Source organism: Cyprinodon tularosa, unplaced genomic scaffold, assembly GCF_016077235.1.
Source record: "Cyprinodon tularosa strain WSP-4 unplaced genomic scaffold, ASM1607723v1 ctg638, whole genome shotgun sequence".
NCBI lineage: Eukaryota > Metazoa > Chordata > Actinopteri > Cyprinodontiformes > Cyprinodontidae > Cyprinodon > Cyprinodon tularosa.
The window spans coordinates 667,164-692,890 of record NW_024039383.1 but is presented as its reverse complement, the minus strand read 5'-3'; the positions used below and the strand labels follow the sequence as shown (position 1 = coordinate 692,890).

General features: G+C 37.7%; 1 protein-coding gene across 2 annotated transcripts; it reads right to left on the bottom strand.

The window, feature by feature from the left end:
- Positions 1-343: 343 nt before the first annotated feature.
- On the bottom strand, positions 344-25,368 carry znf408 (zinc finger protein 408). 2 transcript variants are annotated; one of them, XM_038308494.1, is made up of 10 exons: positions 25,248-25,362; positions 24,190-24,362; positions 22,119-22,404; positions 19,067-19,125; positions 16,242-16,423; positions 12,326-12,966; positions 11,144-11,353; positions 10,860-10,983; positions 5,696-5,929; positions 344-1,658 (listed from the first exon to the last, which is right to left on the bottom strand). In XM_038308494.1, exons 3-10 carry the CDS (start codon positions 22,398-22,400, stop codon positions 1,018-1,020), a joined length of 2,373 nt encoding a protein of 790 aa, XP_038164422.1. In that variant the 5' UTR covers positions 22,401-22,404; positions 24,190-24,362; positions 25,248-25,362; the 3' UTR covers positions 344-1,017. The 2 variants fall into 2 exon arrangements, with proteins under 2 accessions (XP_038164422.1, XP_038164423.1); XM_038308495.1 differs by lacking the exon at positions 24,190-24,362 and having other exon boundaries at positions 25,248-25,368.
- Positions 25,369-25,727: the final 359 nt, after the last annotated feature.

The window sequence follows — 25,727 nt, the reverse complement described above, 5'->3', positions numbered from 1 at the left end:
TTTTTTATTTCACAACTGATATTCAGATGTATTAAGGTGTGATCTTTGACTAGGCCTTTCTACCACATTAACATGCCTTGATTGAAACCATCCCATTGTAGCTTCAGAAGAATGCTTAAGATTGTTGTCCTGCTGGAAGATGAACCTCCATCGAATTGTATTAGTTCCCTTTCCCTAGTGAAGGAAGAAATCAATCCCCACGTCACAATGGTGTTAACACTTTGTTTTATAATGGTAAATAAAATACACACAGGCAAACTTGACGCCCTAATCAGATAAGTTAAAAATTGACATTTTTGAAAGTAACGTTATTTTCTGGTATCGTGGTAAATGGGGATGGGATACAAACATATAGAAACACTTCTAGTTTATTTTTTATTTGCATTTATTTTCAAATAGGTAAAACATTATTTGCTTTCTGCTTCACACACCACCTTGTGTTGATTTTCCACTTGACATTTCAATCAAATCATTTGGTCTTAATATTGAACTTAAACTGAACTGAGGCTCACATAGGTCATGAGTCAATTAAAAACCAAATCTCTTATTCCAGCCTAACCTTGTACAAAGGGAACTGGCGACTAATCTATCTCTCTTGCTGCTCCAGTTCTGCTGTTTTCTCACCTAACCTGGCTCAACTGTTAATGGTTTATTTTATAAGGTCCTACACTCTTCTGGATGTACTGATCTAATACTTTCCATATACAAAAATGACTCTCAGATCATATTTAAGCCAATGAAAACATCAAAAGCAAAACTATAAATAAAATAAAATAAAAAGTATCAGAACTGTTTGTATGACTGTTCCTACTCTAATTATTAGTAGTTTTTGGTCTAATCAGCCCTTAATGATCTTTAATTCATTCACATCTGTTCTACAAAGGTGGCTCAAAGACAATTTTCCCATATTAACTGGGTTAAATGTGGATAAGGCAGGCTGAAGGAAGGTGGGTCTCATTTAGCCATCATCTAATTGAGCCACATCGATCATCGGTGTCCTCCAGCTGTGTGTTTAGGTTATGCCGTGTTTATCTCTACAGTCTGGGCCACAGTGCAGAGTCCATCTGATTCCTCTTGCAGGAATAGCATATCTCCCAACCTCTGCTGCCCCTGGACGACAATGCACTGCTCTGCACAGTCAGATATTACCACCTCCACCAGCTCAGATTCCATCCCTACAGGCATAGAGCCATCTGGGGATAGAAGCAGAGGCCTGGAGGTCACTCCAGAGAGGTCTTCTGTGTGGACATAAACGACAGAGGGTTGGACATCGGCTGCAACTTCTACGGTTGATGCTTCCAAAGTTTTTAACTTCTCATCCTTTCCTTTTTCTCTTTGTTTTTCTGTTGTCTGTTTCTCCTCCCCTTTATCCTTTTCTCCTGTCTCCGGAGGATGGGCAGTCTTCTTCGGCCTGCCTCGGATTGGTTTCCGGTGGCTGCAGACTGAGGCTATTGATTCCTGAGCAGCTTTCTCATTGTTGCCGTTTGCTTCAGTGTTTTCCACCTCTCTCTGTGCCCCCTCCTCTGCCTGGTGTTGAGCCTGGTGCCTCAGAAGACTCTGTTTCAAGGTGTATGCAGCACCGCAGGAGCAGCTGTACGGCTTCTCTTTCAGGTGGGAAGACCTCATGTGTCTCCTCAGCTTGGTGGCCATCGTATAGCCTAAAAAGAAAAAGAAAAGCCTAATTTAAACAAACTAGCACATAAACCCTTTCAGATTTCTATCTGTAAAATAATTGAAACTATTGTTTTCGCTTTTAACTTCACAATTAGTCAATACATTTTTCTGTCACACAAAATCCCAATAAAATACATTGAAGTTTGGGGTTTTACAAAAACAAAACATTAAACAAATTCTGAAGTATTTATCATATTCCAAAGGTTTCTGGCCAAACTACTATTCCTGTTCCTATACCTTTACCCGCCTTTTCAACCATGCTGACGAGGAAGGAATGACATTGGCATTGTTAGATCAACTTATCAAAAGCATTGGTAAAATAAGGGGAAATGGTTGGCACTGAGTGGAGTTTGTACAAATACTTCGCCTGCAAGGAAACCTTGGTGGTTGTTGTCAGAATAGATTTCTCTTTGACAGATTCACAGGTATGCTTCCATACCTGCAGCATTTAAAATAGCAACTTTAATCAGTTTCCAAACAACCAGGAGAGATAAGCCTAGGCACATTTAGGAGGTCTATGAGAACACCAATATGCCGAATCTCAATGATAAACCACCACAAACCCGTTTGTTTTAGTTTCGGCAACCCAGAAAATGCAGATAAAGACGGCAGTAAGGGAAAAGTGCCTTTATCAGCCAAAAGGAGGCTGTGTGCATGCAAAACTCACTTGAAAATCACATGAACAACAGGTAACAAGGAGCCTCTCTAATTTGTAAAGACTTTGGTTGACATTCTGAGCTCTTGCTTCAGTGTGAAGGGGGACTTAAATGCTGAATTAAAACCCGTGTGGTGCATAATTTATTTCCCATACTAACTAAATATACAGAAATTAAAGGATCCAGAAGAATAAGATCACTGATGGTTGCACCAAAGGTCCTAACCGATAAAGATGCTTCCATTTGATGACTTTTCTTTCAGAAAAACTTGAGAAACCTTGAGACAATACAACCCTCTGGAATACAATGGGATCTCCAAGAATAATATGGAAATTTCTCCAGGGATATCAGAGTTTCACCTCAGGACCTTTAGACTCCACAACCTCTGATAAAGGAAAGAGGATGGCTGGGTGGATTTTAAAGCATTTTTCAGTTTGAGGTTATGCTGCTGCCATCAAAGGGGAATTTATTTTAAGGCTTTTTATATTTCAATAAGCCGTGGTAAAGTTTCCCACAAACTGCAGCGGAAAAATAAATCCCTACTGTCAACAGTTTCCACGTCTGGAAGAATCAATTTTCTGCGCAGTTTGTGCACTTTAGGCAGTCACAAGACAGAAAAATATCCCATTTACCTTTATTATTAAAGAAACCAGTGATGTCAGCAAACAAGTTTACTGAGGAACACTTGATAAAAAGAATTTGTGAACATATGCATGAGTCATCAGCACTTTATGCTTTCCAATCATGCATGCAGGACAGAGCATCTGCAGCCTGCTGGGTGAGATAAACAGAGCCGCTTGGTTGGAGGAGGAAGGGAAATGACCGGTTTGTGCATCAAGCCCCCGACTGGCTTTATCATTAACTCATGTTTCACAATTATGTCTCAGCTGGAGTTTTTCTGTCCTGAAACGTTTCTAATTCTACAATGAAAGAACAAGAGAAAGAGATATATAAGAGGCTAAATGAATATTTGAATATTTTAAAATATAAAATATATAGGTTTTTAGAAAGCTCTTTTTTTTAGCATTTCCCTGCATTCCTTTTAATCTGTTTAAGCGGCTCTGACTAGCAGTTCCTCAAACTTTTAAAACTGTCTTTCCTTTTACACATTTCCCTTCCAATTAAAAATAATCCTATGCTTGATTATCCAGTAGTTTTAAACACTTCCTTTTGGTTTTTTTTTTAAGAGTTTCTGGTTATGAAAACCAAACACAGACATTTCTATGATAAAACTGGCCAAAAAAAAATACAGAACCTGAATATGGTTCTGTGCAAATACTTCTATGCATTTCTACTAGGGTTTAATGTATTTTATTGGATTGTTGTATAAGAAGTCTGAATTACATGTCTGAATGGGGAAATTCCAGAATTTCACCATTGTGGGACAATAAAGGGATTTTCTATATTATTCTATTCTAAGTCAACGAGTCCCTCCATGTTGTGTGTGAACAGTTGTACTGTCTGTCCTTACTAGAACATGGTCTGAAAGAATCTGGCAAAAATTTCTCAGCGCCAGCAAAACTGCTAAGAGCCCCAAGTAGTTTATGTGGAGTTTGGACTGAGCTGGTCACCAAATTTCCCTCACAACCACGCCATTGCGCACAGTCCCCTACCCGGTTAGGGCGGCATCTGGGGATACCACTGCGCAAAGTGACAACCTCCCTATCAATGAACCTCGATTAACAGGCCGGGTACCGTCCAAGGGCTAAGAGCTGACAAACAAGCAGATGTTATTATTAGCTTTCTGTGGCGTTGACGCCATGCACACAACTGAGGGGAGTGGCCTCTGAAACGTACTCCAACAAAAGCTGTTAATCTAATTTCAAGTAGCCTTACAAACAGAATTAGCCAAAAGCAGCCAGCATTTTATCTTCATTACACTGTCACAAGTAGGGATGGGAATCGAAAACCGGTTCCTGTTCAGAACCGGTTCCGTATTTTCCGATTCCATGGCATCGTTCGGCAGCTCGCTGAACGATTCTTTTTTCGATTCCCGCAGCACCAGAGCCTAGAGCGCCGGCTCTGGGGAGCACGGCTTACGTCACGTTTTTTACGTACGTTACGTAAGTTACGCAAGTTGGAAGAACTATTCGAGGAGGAAGACAACGAGCTGCGGTCACTTTGTGAATCAAAGCCCCGTCTTTCCTTAGCCCAGAGGGTAGATCAGGAAATCCAGCTCTATAAAAGCTTGCCCTCCATCCCCTGAAGGGATAGCGGCACACTGTGGTGGTGGAACAAGCAAGATACACTGCCCTTGCTATCTGGACTGGCTGAAAACTACCTCTGTGTGCAGGCTTCCTCCACCCCATCTGAGAGGGTGTTCTCCACGGCTGGAGACACCATAAGCCCTGAAAGATCCCGTATCCTTTCAGAAAAAGCAGATATGCTCATCTTTCTGCAAAAGAACTGTTAATTTTCCCTACTACTGTTTTATAATTAGTATTTTTTGTTATTTAAAATAGGTTATTATCCCATCATTTGTTATTAGACATTGTTGGTTATTAAGTTTGTTCTTGTATTCATTTTTCATTTAAACACAGATGTTACTCCAGTTTCACATTTCCTGTGGACATCTTGATCTTGTTGAGTTTGTAAGATTGTGCAATAGTTAAGTAAACAAAGTTGATGCTGATAATCAAACTGTTTGTTCTCCTTTTTTCCCCAAATTGGAATCGAAAAAAGAATCGATAAAGAATCGAATCGTTTCATAGAATCGAAAAGGGAATCGGAATCGTGAAAATCTTTTCAATTCCCAACCCTAGTCACAAGTACAGAGCAACTAAATTAACTCTCCATCCCCTTGGGGAGCAGTGGTCTGCCATTGTGCGGTGCCCAGGGAGCAGTGTGGGTTAAGGTTCTTGCTCAGGGGAGCAAGAGTGGCAGTCCATGAGAGTGGGGCTTGAACTCAGAACCTCAGGATTCCAAGCCCAATGCCCTAACCACTAGGCAAGGACTCACACTGGCAGCTCATTCCCCCAAGCTGGGATATGAACCCAGGCTTTCTGTTTGCAGGATGGGTGACTTACCCACTTGAGCTAGCAAGCTGCTAGAAATGTCTTTCTAAGAGTGAAATAGTTTTTTTCAGAATATGTTCACACTCTGTTGATTGCGGTGAAATTTATGGTCGATGATATTTGTCATGCTAGGCTCAATGGAGACACAAAGCAGACGTCTGCTGATCCCGCCAACGTAAAGCTCAATTTTTACAACCACACATGTGGTGTACCACTAAGAACTGCTCAGTGGAAAAGTTTTCATCCAACAGTTTTATGTGACATAGAGCATAACTAGGAGTGTCCTGATACAACTTTTTCCTTTCCAATACGATACCAATATTGCAGCTTTGTACAGAGTGACATATTCACCTTTCCCACATATTAAGCAGCAATGAGGTCTCTCTCCTGTGTGCAGCCTCTCATGGTATCTCAGACTATGAGGGTCCCTCAGAGATCTCCCACAAAAGCTACAAAGAAATCCCCTTTCGGTGTGGGAGAACATGTGCCGCTTGAGGTCTGACTTCTGAGTGAAGGTCTGGAGGCACTCTGGGCAGGCAAAGGGCCGCTCTCCACTGTGAACTCTCAGGTGGCTCTCCAGGTTCCCTGAGGCAAACATTCAAACAGAGACAGTCAAAGTTAAAGAGCTGCGATGATGAACAGCAAGTAGAAGAAATTAATAAGCATCTATGCAAAAATGTGAGACAATTAGCCTCCAAACAATGAAAAAAATATGAATGGAAAAGGGTTCAGAACTAACCAGTTTGAAGTTATTTACTAAATGGTAACTGTTCTGTTTTCACTTAGAGATAAATAGATCTATAGAGCAGGACTGATATATTTAAAGCTTTACTATAGGAAGCAATTATCCTGATATTTGTTTATTCAAGCCTGCAGCTGGGATACCGTTAGAGTAGAAGAGCCTGGTACACAACTGAAGAGGGCAAAAACAAGCCGAGCATAAACTTGTTCCCTCCAACAAAAGGCCATTTTGTGATACTATGGGATGAATGAATAGATTAATTTAGCTTTGATTGAGCCGATTCTAGCCTTGATAAAAGCTCGGCTAAAACTAGGAAACGGTACCAGTGTTTTCAGAGTTTACTCTGTTCAGGTAAAAAAAAAATAGGGCTGGAATGTGTTTTCTTTTACTAAACATGAGAAGTGCAAAATTGACCAAACATTTATTAAAAATCATGAGTCAAGACTAGAGTATGAGGGATTACTGTAGCACAGGACAAATAAAAGGGAAAAAATAATTGTTAAGCATAGCCTACAGTGCCAATTTGAGTTTAATAATAGATGTTTTGGAATTGTTTTGCAACTTTTAGTTTGTATTATTTAGAGCTATTTATGAGCTATTTTGCTGATTTTTTTAATAATGATTTTTGAACCTCCTTCAGGCTTAGGTGTGTTAGTCGTCTTGAACATTGAACAGTCACTAAAGAAATGAAGGAGTGAGTGTGCAAAAGGCAAAAATCCAAGGACTGAACCCACCTTGCAGTAACAGAGATACTCACCTGATTAAATATGCATTTAAGCTTCAAATAAAAAATGGTTAGATGGGTTTTTTTCACACAAGCATTTCTAAAATGTTATATTGGTGGAGTTACATAGATGTGACTAAATCAATTTCAGATGTTTGTTTACAGGCATTTGTTGTGGGCATCCTTGTCAGTTTTTGTAGGCCTTTAACGACCGACCCCTAGAATCATAGACAGTTTCAGATATTACAGGCTAACGATGGAACTAAACAACCCTTTCATCGGTTACCATTTGCATGTTTCCAAGCAATACAAGGCCTTGTCCATATAAGACTCAAACTCACTGCGGATCCAGACATTTGAATTGAGAAAGCTTCCTGGAGAGGTGGCGAAATGTCTTCACATCTTGAAAACCAAGTCCAGTGGATATTTTTTTGAATTTTTACGGCTTTTATATTGTTCATATCAATATCAGAATGATATAAAATCGACCAAAAATTTCGCATTACTTAGTAATAGCCTAGAGATCTTTAGGATCTTGAGAAGATCCGTAAGGAGGATAAGTCCAAAATCTCTTCTGCATTGTGTGCCACCTTGTCAGGGACAGGAAACGTCTGATATATGTAATTGCAAACAAAGGTCTATGCCAAATATTAAGTTTTGATCAGATATTAGACTCCAGATTATCTCAGGAAACAGAGGAGTTCAAGGTCCATGAAATGACTGCAAATGGTAGCTAGATTTCCTCTTGCTGCAGAATAAGCTTACATCATTACCCTCCACCACCATGTTTGTTAAGTGGTATGGGGCATTACTGTTTGGTAATATATTAATGTGGCCAAAAACATCTATAAAATGATTTGCTTCTTTTACTTTGCAAACCTAAGTCATATTGCCAGGCTGTTTTAAAGGCTTTCTACCTCTCCTTCTAAACAGAATCGTGCCTGTTGTTCATTACTCTAGCATGCACTGGCCTTGGGATCAAAGCCCAGGCCATCTGATTGCAGAAACATTGGCTGAGTAATTTTCGAGCTGTGAAGATTGGCTGTTTTCTAACTGTCAACATAGGAGTATTAACATTGACCAAACCAAGCAAAATATAAAAAAAAAAGCTTAGTAGACATCACTGCTGCTGAGCTAAACACACCTTAACTAATATATCAGTGAGCAAAGAGACATCAGTTTCCACAGATAAGCTGCTGTAAGGGAGCTAGAGTAGCAGAGTAGTTTTAAAGACACAAAATTGGATTCTGTTACACAAAACCCTTGGGATTCTATAGCCACATCACTCGGTAACCTCAAAACCATCCTCCTTTGCTTCAAATCTCTTGTTTAGCATAAGAGAAAAAAGAGAAAGCACATTTAGCAGAGTAAGAAGGTCAAGAAACGTCTGTACTACTTCACAAAAGCCTCTCTAAAGTTGGCCTTTAAGCCTATCTATGTAAGTTATTACAGATAAATGGAAAAAAAATATATCCTGATAAAAGAAATTATCACACCTTAATAAACCTGAACAAAACATAAAAGACAGTTTTTTTAAAAGTGGGGGCTGACAGTCTAGACCGTTATTTCACCTAGACTGATCTGAAAAGAAAACTAACTGGGAGGATTCATGACACTGTTCATTTACCTGATGATACAGCATTAAAGCAGAACAAAACAACATTCTCTTAAAAGCAGGTCTAAGTCGAGGTCAGCAACTAATTACAGACAAATTACACCAGCTAAGTCCCATGTCTGCTTTTAAAGTCTCCGACATCACAGAAAGGTGTGAGCTTCTGTGGAAAATAGGTGGAGAATCTGAGAAGAAAAAAACAATACCTCTACAATTTTATTTAGAAAAATTGAATAAAAAAAATACCTCATACAAAATTACTTTTAAATCTCTCTTATCTTGCTTGTCAGTTGATGTGCAGTAATCTACAATGACAGAATGAAATCTTGGATATGAAGTGTTGCCTATGCCTATTTATAAGTATAACAGATATTTGTACAACAGAACCTGAAAGGCACAAAGCAACAAATAGAGTGTAGAGATGGATAGATGGATGATGGACGGATGGACAGGAGGATGAGGCACAAAGTCTTTAAATCAAAGTTGCAGGAAGACCTTCGTCTGCCCATCAGAGTCCCTAAATACATACACAAACACCTTGATGGTTCCCACTGCACATCAAAGTAACCATGGTAACTGTGTGTCGGCAAAACGAAATGTTGTGTATACAAAATGACAATAAAAGTTGTGTATTCTAAGTCCAAGTACTGGCAGGCTGTCACAGAGACAGCCATTGTCAACACAGCTTAAGGACATGTGCTTCAGCTAGCCAACAAGCTATATAGTGACATTAGGAAATTAATGAAAACCATGCAGTCTATCTACAGCATGGCTTTATTATAATGCTTAGAAAAATTATTTACCTGAACCGCCCCTAATATTTCTAAGAGGAACATCTCAGAGTGCACTGTATATAAAAGTGCAACTTTTTTTTTTATTATTATTATAAAAAATGTCGTCACAAAAAAAAAAAAAAAGAAAAAAGACTGAAATCAACAATTGCATATGTGGAGGAGGATCTTGAAGTGGTTATGCTGCTTTATGGAGTCAATGAAGGTGTTTAGGAGGGATTTTACCCAGTTCTTAACTTAAAGTAAATTAAATTTTGACTTATATCTCTCTTACTTTGTTCAGACATCCTAGCTGAGAGTCTAATAACCAAACACACACACAAACATACGCACATGGGACACCTGATATTACAACCCTTCTGAATTACGTGACCCAAGAGAAGACAAAATGCCTAATTTACAGTAGCAGATTCCCTCACCAACTATCCTCAAGACCTTTCACAAACCCGATTCAGTGGCACATCGGATGTTTGTAACCGCTGTCTCATGAGTGACAGCGGTGACAATCACAAACTAAACTCAGGGAAGCGGGCTTCAGTTTGAGCTGCGGTTTTCTGCTTGGTCCTAATATAGTAAGAACAACTGTCTGCGTACTAAAGCATAAAATTGTTTTTTTTCGACCGTAAAAAGTGCAGGGGACCAAAATGGATTTTTGAAAAAAAGCAGGGGACATGTCCCTTGTCCCCCCCCCCCCCCCCCCCCCCCCCAAATTACGTCGGTGAAACTGTGTTATGAGACAATTGAGGGGTATGTTATGTCCTCTACTGTCACAAGAGCAGAATACTGCACTTGCAACTTTTCTTGGGGCTTTGTTCTCATTATTTGTTAGACAGACAGCTTAATGTAAGGCTGGTGATATTAATAGCCTCATGACCCTTGCTGCTCTAACTGCTTACAAACATAAACACTTTTTTGGATTTTTGAGGTTTATGGGACTGCAAGCAAAAAAGGCTACTATACACTACATTACATAATATTAGGGCTGCAACTAATCAGTATTTTGCTAATCGATTAATCTGTCCTTTATTTGTTCGATTAATAATCGGATAGCCAAAGGTAAAACTAAAACCTTTCTACCTGAGGAGTTCTGGCTAGAGTACATTGACAGATGAAAACGTTTTTTTTTTTTTTTTAATCTTATATCCAAAATCTTTATATATTTTTCACAATTTTTATATAATTATTTTTATATAATTAATAACTATATGTATAACAACCACATAATTACTTTAATCAGTATGTCTGCTTCTGTTATCCCAGAATGATCCTTGCGGAAAGTGCAAAGACTTGTGGGGGTTAATACATCTAGCAACCGAACATGTAGATTTATCTGCTTGTTTTCGGCATTCTTCTACTGGGACTACAAAAGTATCGTGAAAAAAAAGAAATCTGTTAGATTGGTTAGCTGAAGGTCAATGACCATGTGCAGCATTTCCATATAAAATGCAAAAAATCAAAAACTTAGCCAATCAGCATCTCAATTTATCAACAGAAGAATTGCAGAAACTAAATTCTGACTTTTAGAAGCTTTAAGGAAACAAATAATGGATTTTGAGTGATATGCCCCTTTATAAAGCTCAGCTGTCAGACAAATATTAAATCGATCGAAGCCGAGTAGATGATCACACCTGAAAAACTGGCAGTACCTTTCTGACTGAAGCGCTTCCCGCAGTGCTGACAGATGTGAGGCTTTTCCCCAGAGTGGAGCTTCATGTGGTTCCTCAGGGAGTTAAGGTTAGCCAGCTGCTTGGAGCAGACTGTGCACTGCACCTGGGAGAAAAAACTGAAAGTGGGTAACTTCCAAAGGTTGTTTTTGATGGGAAAACAAGCCTGGGATACAAGTCCAAATTAGGCACCAGGAAAATCCGGATAATCTGATAAAAAAAAAAAAAAAAAAAGGGGCCCCTAAATTGATCCCTCTGGTTACTACCTTTGGGGACTGCATGTGGACCTTCCTGCTACAGTGAAGCAGGCAGTGGACACGCAAGGAAGGGCGGCGCGCAAATGATTTGCCACAGTGCTGGCAGGTGTAGGGTTTCTCTCCGGTGTGCAGGACCAGGTGCTCCTTCAGGTCCCGCTTCAGGCCATATGTCTTCTCACAGTGAGGACAGGAAAATGGACGCTCACCTCGGTGACTCAACTGTAAACAAATCCACAATTACTTCGATCATTTTGTCTGACCACTGCTTCTGTTGTCTCAATATGTCTAAATTTAAACAAGGCTTCATGTTTGATGTTTCTCAGAGCCAAAATTAGGTCAGTAAGGATGGTTTCCTGAACTGACGCAGAGCTTAAAGCCCTTCTGTTTCATTTCATTTGGTTTATGTCCTGTATTTGTTTGTGGAAACCAAAAATCATCTTTCTTACAAACAACTGCAGCTGTAACTTTTTCCTACAGAAGTATTCATATCACTTAAACATTCCCTGTTTTAAGCATCAGATAAAATGTGTTTATTCAGATTTAATGAGGCAGACCAACAAAAGTAAGATATATGAACCACATGTAAAAAGAGAACAAATAGTTTTAACAAATAACTAAATTGACCATTTCCCCGCTATGTAACACAGTGGTTTCAGCGTTATGCTGTAGTTTTGTTTTTTTCTCACCATCTGATTGGACTAAGCTTAATATTCCAATACTTTAATTCAACCTGCAGCTTTTATTGCAGCTAAAAACGGCTCAACAAAAGCTGACTCTAATCTAAAGCTCACATAACACTACAAAAAAGTAAATAACCACGTAATTTCCCCTTCACTTTACAACTATGCACCACTTTGTTTCTGTCTGTCTATCACATGAAACCAAAAATCAAATAAAAAAATCAAAATGACTCTCAGATTCTGGCTATCTCAAAACAAAGCCTGCAATAAATCACTTTCTCACTGCAGAGATTTTTTAATGACAAACTTTTTCTTACCGAGCTTCACGCAATTAAGAGCTACTAGCAAGCACTCCTTAGTATCTGTCTATCTAATATTTTTTCTAGTTTTGTATATATGTTGTTCTATATAGTAGCAAACTATAAATAAGGAATTTATTCATTTTCTAACTTAAACTTTAAAATAAACAACAGACAAAATAAGTTCTCTACAGCTACAAAGTGCTCATTACCTGATGGGCTCTGAAGCTTTCTGATGAGGTGTAGCTTTTCCCACAGTCTCGACATTTGAAGGGTTTCTCTTCTGTGTGGCTGAACTGATGTTTCTTCAAGTGACCGAGCTGGTAGAAGCTTTTACCACAGCTAGAGCACCTGTACCGCCTCTCTCGGTTCTCTGATTTCCTCCTGAGGGCCTCCTTGGCAGGAGAAGCTACAGCAGATGACTCAGTTTCCGTAGGTGATGAGGTGTAGGAGTCCTTGCTCTGTACCTCCGTCTCTTTGGAGGAGTCGGATCGCTCAATGGGGCGCCCAGATCGGATGGACAATCTGTGGAACAGCCGCGGTTTAGCAGCCAGACGAGAGCTGGTGCGTACAGGAGGAGGGACAGGGAGCTCTGGTTCCATAGCAACTGAGTCACTTAACCTTTCCTGCTTTTTGTCAGAGTCTAAGCTCTGTTCATTTTGGATGGTTTTCATTTTCCTCTTCCTCCCCTGTGTGGATGGACGCCTCTGTTTGACAACAGTATTTGTTTGTTTGTGATGGTCTTTCTCATGCTGCAGAGATTCCTTCATCTCTTTAAGATTTTCCTCTTCCAGAATCTTTGCTTTGTTGGTAACTTTAGTCTCTGACTCTTTGGACTGCTTCACATTCTCACCTATCGAACAAAGCAATAAATAATGAGCATTTTACAATGATTTAAAATTTTATTCTAAAAAGTTTTCATAACAGAAAAAGCAGATTCTAGATTTTGCTTAGTTTTTAAAACTATTACTCAATATTGTTAAGATGACATTGCAGTGCAGGCCAAAGATTTAAATTTTAGTTTCCTTTAACCAGAACCTCTTCTTTCCCACGTTTGGTGTGTCTCTACAAGCATTGTAAGCCAACATGACCCTGTCTGACTTTCTTTTAACAACAATTTTCTTTAAAGGACCCTTTTTCCCTTGGTCCAGTTAATAAAAATGTTTTTTAAACTCGTAAGATGAGTTAAGAGATAATTTGACATTGACAATTCACTAATTTATTGCACAATCCAGTAAAAACAAGCTTTTTTTTGGTAGGAATAACCAGGAACTGGAGACAACCCAGAATGACTTTTCTCTGCCAGTGGCCATACAAGGAGCTGAGCTTTATCATAGCAGCAGCTCCTCCAGCGCCTTTATGCATAAAAAGAACACGTTTCTGTACACACAGGCTGCTAAACAGCCTAAAGGGAGAAAATCAGATAAAGAGAAGAAGGACCAGTAGCATAACAGTGACCAAAAAAGAAACAAATCCTGATAGATGGGTAACTTCAAAATCTTATTAAGTGTGGCTGTGAGATACATGAAATTGTGCTCTGGAGGATTGTGCATAAGTTTAAGGCGCATGTTTATTTTTGTGCATGTTCAAGAAAAGGAGGGTTTGTCAAGGTTAAAAAAAAAAAATGAGGGGCTTCCAGTTCATCCTGTTCAGTGGCTCTTCCATTACAACAAACCAATAGTTTTCCTTTTAAGAATCTCCCACCTGAGCCAATGATCACTGCAGCTCCTCCAGTTACCACGGGCCTCTAACCCTTCACGCTTTAAGCTATATTAACATCATAACACTAATATTGTATCCACAATATATTAAACTCAGGACTAGATATGCTCTCTACTTCATTTTTTTTGCCTTGTACTGTACCTGTGTAATGACAATAAAGTTGAATCTAATCTAGTGGCTTCTTAAAGGAAAACTCCGGTCAGCAAGGAATAACCAATGGGTCATTATTTATACCTAAAACTAATACGTTCACGGTGATTTAATGATTTTAGCGTTAATCAGTAAAAAAATAAAAACAATAATTTTCGTCGCAAACACCGAGTCTGGGCCCGGCCATTTTTGCCCAAATATAGTAACCCCTCTCTCCTGACAATTTCCGGCAGTAACGTCACGGTGCGGTAAGCCGAGCGCCATTCTCCCCGCTTTACAAAGAAATCAGTGAGAACTACTAGACAGTCTGCAATCAACAACAGTTATTGAAGATTTCGGGAGGACTTCACCATTGAAATTCACGAGAGCTATAGTTAAACTGACAATGCCCGCGTGCACGGCAGTTGGATGTTGTAATATATCTGTTAAAAGTGAAAAGAAAAAAAAAATAGTTATTTCACCTTTCCGATTCATGATTGTCCACGGGTTCATCATTGGATTGCAGACTTGAAGAGGGAGGATTAGCCATCCAACTTTTGGACACAGAAAAAACACGTGCTCTGTGCTTCGCCTATCCTCTGGTCACTACCATCATAATAGCGCATTGTGGCAAACACCAGATGTAGCATTGGGACTTGATCAACAGCCGATACCGCACTGTGATTTCACAAACCGGTAGATGGCAGTAGTGTTCTTTGACAAACATGGATGTCTTCGGTAAAGCATATTCAAATGAAATTACTCCTAATTAAAACACTTATCATTTATAGAAAAGTATGTAAAAAACTCATACTTAAACTAATTTGAGAAGTTTGTATCTTGAATGTAACCAGACTTTTCCTTTGAGTAAATGAGTTGCACTTACTTTTATTTCAGAGTTTTAAAGCAGCAGGATGAGTAGAAATATGCAGGTTTTAGGTTTTGAAAAAATAAAAAAAATAAAAACTAAATGTGTATCACTTTCATTATGCTTTATAAGCAAACACTGCTTATTTTATGTTCTGCAAAAAAATATCCAATTAAAGAAGTTTGGTGTTGCAACATGACAGCATATAAAAAGTTCCAAGGAGTTTAAATACTTTATTTAGGGTACTGTATATTATCCTTTTCCTATTTAAAAAAAATGTTTGTATTACATTAATTTTCCCTAGACCTACTGTAAATAATGTTTCTGTAGCCATAAAGCAAACGATTAAAGTAAGAACTAAAGAGTTTGCAAATCAAACTGATTATTTATTGTTTAATTATTCGATTAATCGTAAAGATAAATGAAAAGCAAAATTAAAAATGTGCACAAATGCAGGCTGTTTGTGCAAATGGAAATTTTTTCTTATCTGTTGTTTTACTTCCAAATTCTGCCTCAACGCTCTCATTAAATTGTTATGATGAGTAATGTACATAAATATTTTTATAAGGATTTCTGTGCTCCAGTGATTTCTAATGTTTGAATTTAGTTTCATTGCTTCTTTTATTCTTTCATCATTTCTCTTCATTTATTTCAAAGCTTCTTTCATCACCTCGTTATTTTCATTATTCCCACCAATGTTTGAATTTTCTTTTCTCACTTCAAATCCATTACAACAGTCTACCATCCCTGCGGCCATCCACCGGCAATGTTATTATCTTTAATTTAGTATTTTTAATTGTTTCTGGGGTTTATAGGCTCAATCTGTTTGAATCAACGTGTTAAGAGATGGGGCCAGTTTAATAAGATAACCAGAGAGCATTGCTGCAGGGTTTTTTCTGCAAGAAGCTCTTGTTCTTCCATCAATTATAGCACTTAAAAGCTCCACCGACCGGAAACAATGAGGGATTAGCGGAGCAGCAGCGCATCTAATTCTAACATGACAAATGCTGCATAATGGTTTTGTTTTCTTGCTTGAATTTTTATTTAACTGATAAAGAAATCATTTCACTGAATATTTTTTCAGATATCATTTTAATTTGAAGTTTATTCCTGTGAAATGTTGATGTCTAACTTTCTATCCTTGAATGTTCAGTCAGAGGGTATTATTAAATTATTCCAATATCTGTAACTGAGAAATTCAGACTACAAAACTTCAAGCTAGAATGAATTTTCTCTGGTCATGAGGTTTGAGATTGTGCCAAAGATCTTCGTTCTAAGAGCTTACACAGTAAAGTAAATAAAGGGCCCTCTTTTAATTTAAATGCTTTCGTTCACATCACTTCTAGTCATTTCTACACTGATCAGTCTAGATTTTAGCCACGCTTTCGGCTTTGAAAAACTGGACTCACCCGCATCGCCTGATCTCAGAACTTTTCCTGCTGCATCATCATAGACCACCAGCTCCGTTCCTGGATGGATGTCCTGACAAACACGCAGACACACATCCACACACGCTCCCTCACATACCTTGTCACACGCACACTGCACCACCACATTCTGCTGGGCTCTGCATCGCGCCCGGCAGGCAAATCTAAGGGATAACAAACGTAAATGACATATTTAATCTGAATGCAACTGATTGGAAGGAAACTCTGATTATACTGAAGCATCTGTAGCATGATGATGTGGGAATAAAGTTTACATTATCAATAATGCAGCCATAGTGAGTATTAGGAGAAGTACTTATTTTAAAAGTTTACAGGTGCTGGTCATAAAATTAGAATATCATGAAAAAGTAGATTGATTTCAGTAATTCCATTTAAAAAGTGAAACTTGTATATTATATTCATACATTACATACAAACTCATATATTTCAGATGTTTATTTTGTTTAATTTTGATTATTACAAATGACAACAAATGAAAATCTCAAATTCATCATATCAGAAAATTAGAGTATTACTGAAGACCAATAAAAACAAAGGATTTATAGAAATGTTGGCCAACTGAAAAGTATGAACATGAAAAGTATGAGCATGTACAGCACTCAATATTTAGTTGGGCCTCCTTTGGCCTGTATTACTGCAGCAATGCGGCGTGGCATGGAGTCGATCAGTCTGTGGCACTGCTCAGGTGTTATGATAGCCCAGGTTGCTCTAATAGTGGCTTTTAGCTCTTCTGAATTGTTGGGTCTGGTGTATTGCATCTTCTTCTTCACAATACCCCATAGATTTTCTATGGGGTTAAGGTCAGGAGAGTTTGCTGGCCAATTAAGAACAGGGATACCATGGTCCTTCAACCAGGTACTGGTAGCTTTGGCACTGTGTGCAGGTGCCAAGTCCTGTTGGAAAATGAAATCTGCATCTCCAAAAAGTTGGTCGGCTGCAGGAAGCATGAAGTGCTCTAAAACTTCCTGGTAAGTGGCTGCGTTGACCCTGGACCTCAGAAAACACAATGGACCAACACCAGCAGATGACATGGCACCCCAAACCATCACTGACTGTGGAAACTTTACACTGGACTTCAAGCAACGTGGATGAAGTGTCTCTCTTCTTTTCCTCCAGACTCTGGGACCTTGATTTCCAAAGGAAATGCAAAATTTACTTTCATCAGAGAACATGACTTTGGACCACTCACCAGCAGTCCAGTCCTGTTTCTCTTTAGCCCAGGCAAGACGCTTCTGACGCTGTCTGTGGTTCAAGAGTGGCTTGACACAAGGAATGCGACAGCAGAAACCCATGTCTTTCATACGTCTGTGTGTGGTGGTTCTTGAAGCACTCACTCCAGCTGCAGTCCACTCTTTGTGAATCTCCCCCACATTTTTGAATGGGTTTTGTTTCACAATCCTCTCCAGGGTGCGGTTATCTCTCTTGCTTGTACACTTTTTTCGACCACATCTTTTCCTTCCCTTCGCCTCTCTATTAATGTGCTTGGACACTGAGCTCTGTGAACAGCCAGCCTCTTTAGCGATGACCTTTTGTGTCTTGCCCTCCTTGTGCAAGGTGTCGATGGTCGTCTTTTGGACAACTGTCAAGTCAGCAGTCTTCCCCATGATTGTGTAGCCTATAGAACTAGACTGAAAGACCATTTAAAGGCTTTTGCAGGTGGTTTGAGTTAATTAGCTGATTAGAGTGTGGCACCAGGGGCCATCAATTTTGAACCTTTTCACAATATTCTAATTTTCTGATATGATGAATTTGAGATTTTCATTTGTTGTCATTTGTAATCATCAAAATTAAACAAAATAAACATCTGAAATATATGAGTTTGTATGTAATGTATGAATATAATATACAAGTTTCACTTTTTAAATGGAATTACTGAAATCAATCTACTTTTTCATGATATTCTAATTTTATGACCAGCACCTGTATGTTAATGTCCCTCTTAGTAGATTATCATATGAATCTAGCATAATAACTAGCATCAAATTTTTTTTTCTCTCTCTTTTTAGTTTCCCTCTGTGGTGAAGAAAAATAGGGCAGTGTTTAATCAGGGCACCTCAGAGTACACAGCCTGGAGCAGAAGACAATGATTTCCAAGATGTAACTATCAACAGATCAGAGGAGTGGATGATAATGAGACAACAGCAGTGAAAGAACAGCTCACTAAAAGACAAAAATGATCTGAAATATAAGGGATAGAGTGGGAACAGGACAGGAGTATCAACAATCCTCATCCAAGAATGATCTGAAGTCCTGACCATTAAATTTGGGATTTTTTTTTTTTATGTCTGTAGGTTTTTAGCTCATATTTAATCCAGGTATTCTGGATGAAATAATGAAGATTGAAACAAATTGACTAAATTCCTGAGGTGATTTGTTTTTTTCAGAGGAACTACTGAAGCCTTGTTGGCCACCCTGTTATGTTAAGAAAACCAGGGCGGAGAGGGATTAGGTTCATTGGTGGCTTTTTCATTTTTTTTATTCAATATCAATTAGGGTTCTACTGGAAAAGGTTGTGTGCAAAGATCTAAACTAATTGCTAAAGTGAATCCTCTTGTCTGACTAGAATAAGAGTTACCGTGACTCGAGTCTTTTAAGAAAACTTACGCATAACTTTACAACACAAAATGCAGAAAGAACTGAAACTGGATCCGAGTGGAGAAAAAGAAGAACAGGTTGAGGTTCTTGACCTCTTTCATTTTCTGATTATATTGTTTGCAATTCAGTGAAGGCTCAGAAAATGTTCTCTTTCTCTATTTACTTTTGTACAAATTACTGTGTAGACTTACTTGAACCATATGGCTCCTTGTACAGGTGCCTCTGGAGTTGCTGATGTTCTCATTTGTTCCTATAAAACACAAAAGCAATTAGTTTGTTAAGGAGTTCCACAGGGTTTGATGCTTGGACCAGTGTTTTAAAAAGACATCTGGAAAACATTGAATAAACTTTACTTATCAAAGTAACTTTACTATGGGTAAGCTTACTTTGATAACTTTACCCATAAAGTACAATTAATTATATTACATATTTGTATTACAAAAATCCCTTTAATGATAAATGTTTTTCAAGCTGTTGTCAGGTGTTTTAACGAACTATTCATATATTCAACCATTCTGGAGTGTTTTTTCTAGAACAGATATAAATACCACACAAACCGGGACATGTTGGTAAATCCAATACTAGAGAAGCTTCGACGAACTTCCTCCTTACCTGCAGAATCTTCGCAAAACTAGACCGTATGTCTCAATCCAGAAAAACAACCTCATGCATTTTTTATTTTAAGTCTTAACAATACTTCTTTCTTATCAGAAAGTTTTTTTGTTTTTTTTATCCAGTAAAAATCCACCAAGTTTATCCAAAATGCTGCAAGGAGCATTACAATGACAATTAGAATAAAGCTTTAAATCACAGGCCTTTATTTTTCATTAAGAGCACGTCTGAGCCAGGGTTTCAGTTTACCTCTATGTCGTCGCTTTGTTACCCTTAATCTCAGTACTTCCTCTATTTGGCCTGACTATTCATCAACAGTATAAATAAAACCGGTCGTAATTGCTGTCCTGGTCAGACTCAGACGGACAGGTTGTGCTTTTACAGCGCCTCTTTAAGACTCCTTGAAAACTATCCCCGCTACATCCCTTCATGTGAGCAGCGCCTCACTGGTTCGCTTTGCATTTTCTGACCAGAACATTTGTTAAAAAAATTCTAAGGACCAATTCATTATCTTGCCGTGGTGTCAAAGGCTTAATTGAGCACAATGTCTCGCACTTAGTTCATCCTTTCTGCCTGCAAACGATGCAAAACAGCGTCAGACCAAGACACCATTATGAAGAAATTCAAGGTTGAAGCAAACTGATGCCTTGAAGTCACTCAGACATGGAGGATTCTGGCAATTTAACAGCCAGACAGAAGCTATGGTTATGAAACCAGCATCTTTAGGACAGAGCGTTTGCTGCTTTTTATATTCTAAATGTCCATTCTAGTTCAAGTGCAAGGGTAAAAACAGGCCATAAAATATGCTTAGTGAATGCCTCATTCCACAGGTTTGAAGTCTGAGGATAAAAGAAATCTGTTATGGATTCTAAAATTGGCACTAAATCCAAAATGTTTTATGGTGATGCAGTTTAATAGGCTGTGGATATGAAAACTGTAGTCAAGATATCAAAAAAAAAAAGACTATTGATTGAACAAAATGAAAATATTCAAGGAAACAAGAGCAATTAAAAATATTTAAGAGGTTAATTTGTCAAATGCATGCATTTCACTTTCAGCAGCTCCTTCACAGAACCGCTACTGATCTGTCATGCTATTTCTTCCTGAGTATTTACTGCAAAAACATACCAGAATGAGTGAAAGACTTAAATTAAAATTAAAAATAGAAATAAATTCAACAAACACGTAATACAGAATACATAGTCTCAATTTGAGGTTTTGATTGCCATGTAGCTGCACTAACTGTAACTGTGAAATGGTAAGCATGCCACGAAACGGAAGATACCGCTGTACCAAAATAACTGTCTACAGTGAAGCCTGTTTATATTTTGCATGGCAGCCAAGAAAGAATGTCCAAAACTCATCTTTAAGTTGTACCACATGTCAAATGCATACTTCCTCTAAAGGAGTCAGACAAGACAATCCTTGAAATGTTTTGTCACAATGACATGAAGTTGACTGATGATAGGCCTAAAAACACAATACCATGTGCCAACATGGTGGAGTCACTATTATGCTGTGGGGCTAAGTCACTGCCATTGTTATGGGTTCATGGCAAAAAATGAACAAACAAATAAACACAGAGACCTACAACAATATTCCTTAAATTTACCTGAATTCAGATGCCAGGTGGCTTAAACATGTGTAAAACATGGAGGAAAATGATCTCAATCATATTCAAACCTCCATTTCATAAAAGAAGTATACTTACTATGCGATTTGTGCTTAAACTCTTTATAGGGTACTTGTTGAAATACTTGGAAAATCAAAATTTCAAGCCAATAGTATTATTGGATTCCAGGATAGGACCTTATTACCTTTGTAACATTCAAAGAATATGGATATTTTGATGGCAAAAAATAATGTCAATGTAATAACAAGAAACACCAACTTGCCCGAATATATTAAGAAAAGTATCAGAATAGCTTCTATAAGAAATTCATGAAAAACAGTTAAAAAAAATTGAGTAAAAGAAACACATTTTTTTTTTAGGTACAACATAACCTCAGAGGAATTAATGCTGATACTGGCACTTACATTTTTTTCAGTTTATAAAATAAATATAATTGTTAACTAGGCTTATTAACTTTTTAAGTTTACTTTTCAACTTTCCAATAAGCTTTTTACCTTTTTTTCTTGACTTGTTTACTTTTTTTTTTTCCCAACTTAATTTAGAGTAGAACATTTGCACCAAAATCATAAAAAAATAATCAGGCTGTGGGTTGAAAATGCACACATACTGAAAAAAAGGCAGAAGCAAATCAATAAAATGTCTTAATATGTGTAGCAAGTAAGTTTAAATAAAAAATCTTAGTTAAAATAAAAGAAGCTTCTTTATTTATCTCTTCAAAAAATGTATTCTGTTTGCTGTTCTTTTCTTTTTCTAGTAAAGTAGCAGTAATTTAAAACACACAGCAGACATGTAAAATTTTCGATTATAAAAATGAGCCTAAAGCCTAACCACTAACCAGAGATTAGGTATATGAATTTAAGTTTGTCTTTTATAAGGTGTTAAGATTTAAAACAAAATTTGAAATTTTATCAATTTTGTAATTTAGCAAATAAATTAAAACCAAACATATTTTAGTAGGAAAAATGGCCCTTCAAATATCTGTCTAAAAGCTTTTTCACCTTCTCATCCCCAGAGCTGCTAAAACCAACTCTTGTTGCTTGATTGCTTCCAGTGGGTTCGCTGCCCTGGATGTGGTTTTCTGGGCCTGGAACTCTCTTGGCGACCCACTGCGTGTCATCCCGCCTACCTAGCAGGGCTCCTGCCTGCAGGGCGCGACCGACCCACCAGAGCCCCACGCTACCTTCACAGAGCAGTGAAGGGCCCAAGGCGAAGCCATGGGGAATCACAGAGGAAATGAATGAGGTGAGATCCGACAGGATGGGCGGCAGAGGACAGGCCATTCAGCTGGAGAGGAAAATAAAATGCAGATCATGATTACATGTGAGAGCACTATTGCGGTAATTTTATAACTATTACCTTGGTTAAAGTAAAAGTCTGGTCAGCAAGGAAGAATCAGTGGATCAGTATTTATACCTAACACTAATACCGTTGCGGTGATTTAACAAATTTAGCTTTAATCAGCAAAAAAATAAAAATAAGAATTTTTGTTGCAAGCAGAGTCCGGGAGCGGCCGTTTTTACGCAAATATAGTAACACCTCATCTTCCGGCAGTGACGTCACGGTGCGGTAAACCTGGCGCCATTCTCCCCACTTAAACAAAATCAATGAAAAATACCAGACAACCTTGCAATCAGCAACAATTATTTAAGATTTCGAGAGGACTTCACCATTGAAACTCACGAGAGCTAAGTGACAATGCCCATGTGCATGGCAGTTGTAACATATCAGGTAAAAGTGAAAAAAAAATGTTTCTTTCTGCTTTCCAATTAATTATCCTCCATGGGTTTATCATTGGATTGCCAACTTGAAGAGGGAGGATTAGCCATTGAACTTCTGGCCAGACAAAAAAACAAGTCATGAATCTGTTACTCTCTGCTTCGCATGGTGCAATGGTCGTCGCCATCATGGAAAATAGCGTGTTGTGACAAACACCAGGTACAGCACTGGGACTGCATTTGAATTTATGGGATGCGTCCTCTGAAGGCCAGATGTGAAGGCCGATTTCGTCACAGCGTGGTGGTGAGATCTGGTCAGATTCCAAGACACCTCATAATGCGGTCTACAAATTTGTCCTTTTTGTCCGATTTGAAGGACGGGTCCGGTGTATCCTATGTAGCCTTGGTTATCCCGAGATTCATTGTGAGACCAAGCAAGCCGGCTGCTCCTTGATCAGAGAAAGAAGGCACTTGGCGCTAAACAGTGGTGAATACTGGAAGTTCAGTTTAATATAATACAAGTATGTGAATAGTTCTTTCTAAAATTAATGAAAATAGTTGTTTTAATTGTTATTGAGTCAGATATTTGGTGGTAATGTTTACGTAAAGGTTTTATCTGTCTCTGTGTAAATGGGTTTGGCTGTAATTTAAGGACAGATTCTAATATAGCTGTAGTGTGGTGACTACAAATCTGATATTTTTATTTTTAATTGCTATTTTGCACAATTTTCTTAACTATGTAATTTTTGTTGTTGAATATTAGAGGTTTTCTAGATATATTTTTATACATACATTGTTTAGATTTACTTATATCTTTCTACCCTTTTGACAGAATATAACAGAATAGAAAACCCCTTTCTGGTGAAATTCTGGTGTTTACAGCAGCAAAAAAATTGTAGGAAAAAATGCTCACACAAAAGTGGACCTTTGAAAAACGTATAAGAATAACATTATAGTGTAGAGTTAAAAGATAAACAATAAAATACTGTACTGTAAAGTGTTTTAACACTATAAAACTGTGCACCTGGAGAATAAATAACCAATATACAGCTATGGACATTTTTACAGTAATGGATTTTTGAAAATAGCAGCAACATCAGAGAAGTTATTTAACGAACTAGGGTTTATATCATTACATTGGCTTTTATTTGTTCATGCTCCCGGTGGTTGTCACCTTTAATAAACTCTGCATTCTCGTGAGTGTAGTCTTTGTTCACTTTACAATAAAAAGAAGAAAAATAATTAAAAAGAAACAGTTTTGAAAAGTTCAGTATTGATTCTTTTCCTGTTTTGTATATCACATGTACCAGTGGCTAAGCGACAGAGCATAGGTGGAGAAAGCAGAAGGCTAGACCTGTTTGAATTCACTGCCAAAACCTCTTCTGTTCTCATCATGGACTTCGAAGGATCCAGTCCAGGTGAACTGCGTCCTTGGAAGACGGAGCCCACAAATTCGAACGCAGCCAGGGACTTGTTCAACAGCCGATACTGCACCGTGACGTCACAAACCGGTAGGTGGCAATAGTGCTGTTTGACAAACATGGATGGATTCAGATGAAATTACTCTTAAAAACACTTATCGTTTATTGAACAGTATTTAATAATTTCATACTTAAAGTACTTTCAGAAGTTTACATTCTAAATGTGATTGGACTTTTCCTTTAATGCCATTATGATATATGATCCAACTAAAGCCAAAAAACAGAATCAATTAAATAAATAAAACTAATTCCTTAGATTCCATTTCAGTGGTTTACCTGAACAACGTTTCGGCTTCTGATCAATTACATTGATAACAAACAAGAGATGTGAAAGGCTAACTGATAGTATAATTATTAAACATCAGTTTTAAAAAAAGATGTATTTCAAGTAAAACTAAATGTGATTTCCTTCAATAAGTTATATTTTTGAGGGGGCAAAAAAGTATTGTTTTGTTTTACTACATTAATCAAAAACACAGTAAAGAGATAAATTAATGATTTATACATTTCTTAAATTATGACACATTTGCATGATCCATAAGGTTACGAAAGGTAGTCAATGAAACTTAACATAAAAACACACTGCCACATTAGTCATCAACCGTAGTTTGAATCGCATCTTACAACTCAGAGAAACTCACAGCTGACCAGCAAAATTATCATGGGGTTAGCCTCTTAACACGAAGCGAAACGTGTTTGTATTCGGTTTCATATTAAGTTGTGCCTTGTTTATAAAACGTATGAAAGCAGTTGATTAAACATAGAAATATTCAATGAGGCACAAGAGCTGGTTGCGGGAGTAAACGTTGTAATGTATATAAAAAAAAGCATAACATAATATTAGCGTCGGTTAGCTCCGGCTAACAGACTACTTTTAAAACCGAAAAAACACCTTGAACTAAACAGGCTGAGAAAATATGTTTATACATACACCCGATGTGTTCGGTGTCTTGAAACGATAATTATATGTTTTAAAACCTGCTTTTACTTAGCTAAAACTATCCCTGGGAAAGCTATCGCTATCCAGCAAAGAAAAACAAATAAATAGAAGCTCGGTCGGAAACACTGGTTTTCATATATTTCGTTCCGCCAGAAAGTTTACTCATGTTTACTACTAGTAAAGAATTGTGACTTAATGTCCTGAACTAAAGCGCCAGGAAATTTAAATAGTTTTAAATTTGATGTTGATTATGGATTTAAGAAAAGTAATCACAGAGATAAAATTTATAAATATGCATTGGTTTACATAGTACACCATATAAATAATAGTGTTAATTAAAATTATAATCTTGCGATTTATAGGTATTATCCTAATCTTTAAAAAAAAAAGGGGACAGTTATATATATTTAAACTGCAATAACACATTTCTAAAAATATTTGTTATAGTTGTTTTACAAAGGAAAACATGTA

Bases quoted from the DNA above. Each gene is read 5' to 3' on its own strand.
- znf408 (XM_038308495.1), bottom strand. From the start codon at position 22,400: ATGGCCTGTCCTCTGCCGCCCATCCTGTCGGATCTCACCTCATTCATT. The intron at 12,967-16,241 runs GTGAGTCCAGTT...TTTGTTCGATAG, and splicing joins TCTGAGATCAGGCGATGCGG to GTGAGAATGTGAAGCAGTCC. The intron at 10,984-11,143 runs GTAGTAACCAGA...TTTTTCTCCCAG, and splicing joins TCCACATGCAGTCCCCAAAG to GTGCAGTGCACAGTCTGCTC.